The 4,162-nt window shown below is 25.6% G+C and overlaps 4 protein-coding genes across 4 annotated transcripts; 3 read left to right on the top strand and 1 right to left on the bottom strand.

Annotated features, from left to right (window-relative positions):
• Positions 1 to 172: 172 nt before the first annotated feature.
• On the bottom strand, positions 173 to 1,128 carry ENU1_134150 (cell division protein kinase 2, putative; the record flags this gene model as incomplete). The annotated part of the gene is made up of 2 exons (XM_008860140.1): positions 173 to 854; positions 935 to 1,128. The coding sequence occupies 2 exons, from the start codon at positions 1,126 to 1,128 to the stop codon at positions 173 to 175; spliced, it is 876 nt and encodes a 291-aa protein (XP_008858362.1).
• Positions 1,129 to 1,537: 409 nt separating this feature from the next.
• On the top strand, positions 1,538 to 2,032 carry ENU1_134160 (acetyltransferase, GNAT family protein; the record flags this gene model as incomplete). The annotated part of the gene is made up of 1 exon (XM_008860141.1): positions 1,538 to 2,032. The coding sequence occupies one exon, from the start codon at positions 1,538 to 1,540 to the stop codon at positions 2,030 to 2,032; it is 495 nt and encodes a 164-aa protein (XP_008858363.1).
• A 920-nt stretch (positions 2,033 to 2,952) lies between these two features.
• Positions 2,953 to 3,384, top strand: ENU1_134170 (hypothetical protein; the record flags this gene model as incomplete). The annotated part of the gene is made up of 1 exon (XM_008860142.1): positions 2,953 to 3,384. One exon carries the CDS (start codon positions 2,953 to 2,955, stop codon positions 3,382 to 3,384), a length of 432 nt encoding a protein of 143 aa, XP_008858364.1.
• A 109-nt stretch (positions 3,385 to 3,493) lies between these two features.
• Positions 3,494 to 3,976, top strand: ENU1_134180 (Skp1 family protein; the record flags this gene model as incomplete). The annotated part of the gene is made up of 1 exon (XM_008860143.1): positions 3,494 to 3,976. One exon carries the CDS (start codon positions 3,494 to 3,496, stop codon positions 3,974 to 3,976), a length of 483 nt encoding a protein of 160 aa, XP_008858365.1.
• Between the last annotated feature and the right edge of the window lie 186 nt (positions 3,977 to 4,162).

Consider the following 4,162-nt stretch of genomic DNA (forward strand, 5'->3'; position numbering starts at 1 on the left):
TAGTGCACCAGTTGAAGCTGCCCCAGTTGCAGAAGAAAAAGGAGAAGTAGTTGAAGCATAATTGAATTGTAGGTATTGAATTATTCATTTAATTTTAGAAAAGATAATAACATATTTTTGAATATTAAAAATGGTATAAAAAACATAAAAAAAAATTTAATTAAAGATAAAATTAATTATTTGGTTTATTTAAAGGGTCAAAGAATGGATGTTTTAAAGCATCAGCAGCAGAAATTCTTTTTCCAGGGGTGTAGATAAACATTTTTTGTAAAAGATCAACTGCACGTTCATCTGTATGAAAAATTGTATGAAGGTCTTTTGCTTTCCATTTAGGGAAAGTAGAAAGGTAAAAAGGGAGTTTAGTGACACCATTCCAAATGTCTTCAGTTGGAGTTCCTAATTGAGAGAAGATTTTAAATAATTGATCAATTTTACATCTCCCTTTAAACAATTCTTCTTTATTAATTAATTCTCCAAAGATAGCTGCAGTAGACCAAATATCTATTGCACCTCCATATTGAGTTGCCCCAAGAAGAATCTCTGGTGCACGGTACCATAATGTAACAACTTCAGAAGTATATTTACGATCATTTATTGTTGTAAGTCTTGCAAGACCAAAATCACCTAATTTAATTGTTCCATTTTTATTAATTAAGATATTTTGTGGTTTCATATCTCTGTGAAGTATTTGATGATAATGGCAAAAAGCAAGTCCTTGAAGTATTTGATATACAATTGATCTTGTTTCATTTATTGGAATTTTTGAAGACCTCGACATAAACTGATATAAATCCTCATCACAAAATTCAAATACTAAATACAAGAATTTATCTTCTAAGTAAATGTCATATAAACTATATTTTAATCAGTACTTTCTTTTTATCTTTTTTTATCTTCATTTATTTATTTTTATTTAATTTTATATTAAACAAACTCTACTACATTAGGATGCTTCAGTTCAAGTAATACAGCTATTTCTCTTACTGATGTAACTGGAATACCATCATCTTCTCGTTCTTGTTTTATTTTTTTAAGTGCAACATATCTATTACAAACTGTGTCCCATGCTTTACAAACAACACCATATGTTCCTTCTCCTAATTGTTGTTTTTTCTCATATCTTGTCATTGTATTTTATTCTTCTTTTTTAATACTTTTCTTGTTCGTTTGTTCTTTATACCCTTTTATTTGGCATTTATAATATTTTTAATTCCACATCATATACTTTTATATTTTATTTAACTTTTTTTTGGTAAATTCTTATTTCTTGTTGCCTCTTCTTTTTATCTTTCTCTTTAATTTCTTTTGATTTTTATTATGGTTTATTATTAATTACTTTTACTATATCTTCATTCTTATTGGACTTTGAGTTTTTATTTTTAGTCCTTTTAAGTTTCGCTTATAATAAAAATGAAGATTTTTTTTAAAATAATCTGTCTTTTAGAAGCTTGAAGAAGAAATGCTTAACAAGGGTTATTACAAGAGAGATTATAGAACTGTAAATACAAACCTGGTTAGACATTTTTCTTCAGCGTTAATGAATTTTGAATCAAAGGTAGTTCAATTGAAAGATATTCCAAAATTACAAGAAATCACGAAGATTACTTTCTATTCAACTTATAATAACAATTTACTTAGTCAAGAGGCAAGAGATGCAATCTATAAATATTTATACAATACTGAACAATTGGAACAACAAATTAATTCAAATTATCAATTTGTTTTTCATTATGTCAATTCACAATTATTTGGTTATACAGGAATTGAATACAATTCTTCAGAAGATTATTGTTATTTGCATGACTTTTATTTATTACCTTCATTCAGAGGTCAAGGACTTGGTCATAAATTAATGGATAAAGTAAAAGAGATGGCAATAGAACATCATTATAAAAAAATTCATTTAAATTGTCACCAACAAAATACTGCACGTCAATTTTATGAAAAACAAGGGTTTCATTTTGTTAAGAATTTAAATACCATTTTTAATGGGTTTGACCTACTTGATATGGAAATGGAATTTAATTTTTAATTTAAAATTAAGTTAATTTAATTAATATTTAATACCCATAATTATTAATTTTATTATATATAACTCTATTTAAAAAAAATAAAAAATAATATATTGCGAAATGAAGATTATCCTCTGCCTTAGGCGTCTCTGGTCGTATAGTGATTCGAACCCTCTATACACATGTCCAGGCATTCAGTGCTGTTAAAAAAGTATCAGATCGCAATTTTTAATAAATTCTTAAATGAATAGAAAGAGAAGTTATTTTAAAACTATAAAGAAATTATTATTTATAAAAGAAATAACCACAAAATAAAACCATAGAAAAGAACAAGATTTTTTCAGATGAAAAAGTCACAAGTTGAAAGGACAAGAAGAGTTGAAAAAGAGTATTCTTTAGAAGAAACTTCTTTATTTGACTTTTTAAACGGACTTCATGCAATTCAAAAAGTTTGAAAAAGTTCATTTTAAAAAAACAAAGAAAGAGAAATATAATGTTAATTGGTAGATTCATGTTATTGAATATGAAGCAAATGAATTAATTCATGAGATTGTTCAGAATAAAGAAACGATTAAAGTTGAATGTACATTAAATGAGTTAATTGAATTAATACAATTATTTCCTAATTGTGAAATAATCTCACAAACAACATTATTAAGTCCATTTATTATTCAGATATATAACCAAAAAGTTCATTTTATTCTTGAATCTCAAGAATATCAATGTTTAGGTATTATAGGTCAATTAGACAAAATAACAAATCGTTATTGTTTGTTCTTTCTTTTCTTTATTTATTTAATATATTCATATTTTAGACATTCAAATACCTTTTTCACAATTGGACAAATACAAAGAAAAATTCTTTCTTTTTCCTTCAATACCATATCTTATTTGGTCTACTCAAACAGACAATTTAAAAGAATATTTAACTTCTCATCAAATGTCAATAAAAATTCAACCACATTATTTTATTCAACAAAACTATAAAAATTCTCCTTTCGATTTATCAAGTGATAATGTGTATGACTGTATTGGTGGTATTTGTGCTTGTATCCATTCTATATTAGACCCTTATGATACTGTCTCTTTTAATGTTACTCGTTTAATTAATGGTAAACAACGTAATGTCTATCATTCAATTATTCAAGGTACTCTTCAATTTTCAATCACTAAAAATACTTTCTTATCATATAGTTCTTGTCCTAAAGTTATTGTTCTTTATTGTTATAACTCAGCTCCACTTCTTAACAAAGAGGTACATCATGGATTTAATCAAACAAATAACAATATGATTATTACTCTGCTTTTTAATGAGAATAAAGTCAAGACTTTTGTTGAATTTCCTTATTGTGACCATTTCTCACTACATTGAAATTATACTTAAATAAAAAAATTAATTATTTTATTCTATTCTTCCTTTGCTGTTTAAAAATTAAAAACTTAAAAATTAAATTAAACTCATTATTTTAGTTATCAATAATATGGCAGAAACAGGTTCTACGGTTACATTAGTTAGCTGTGATAATGAGAACTTTCAAGTAGAAAAGGCAATTGCACAAGAAATTGGAGCAGTTAGAAACTTATTAGAAGACTTTCAAACCGAGAAAATAATTCCATTGGCTCAAGTAAATAAAGAGACTTTAAAGAAAATGATAGATTTTATTAGCCATCACCACCAATACCCTTTCCTTGGAGGAAATGAAAGTGAAAAAAAAGGACAATTAACATCATGGGACTATTCTTTCTTCGATTTGGATCAACAAAAATTATTTGAATTAATTATCGCTGCAAACAATTTGGATGTACAAGTATTATTAGAATTAGGTTGCAAATATATTGCTGAAATGATTAAAGGAAAAAGTGTTGAAGAACTTAGAAGTACATTTGGAATAATTAATGATTTCACCAAAGAAGAAGAAGCAGAAATTAAACAAAAAAATAAATGGTTAGAAGAATTTGTTTAATTCATATCTTAATTTTCTTTTTTTTTAGATCTTTATAAACTAGAATTTAAAATTAAACTTCATTTCCTTGAGAAATTAGTATAAATAAAAATTAGATATTTAAGTGTTAATATTTTTGTCATATATTCTTCCTTGCTCAGTTGAGATAAATCCCCTCATACTGCCTAACAAAAACAAATAAAGAAA

The sequence above is a fragment of the Entamoeba nuttalli genome (assembly GCF_000257125.1).
Source record: "Entamoeba nuttalli P19 unplaced genomic scaffold asmbl_5599, whole genome shotgun sequence".
In the NCBI taxonomy this organism is placed as follows: domain Eukaryota; phylum Evosea; order Mastigamoebida; family Endamoebidae; genus Entamoeba; species Entamoeba nuttalli.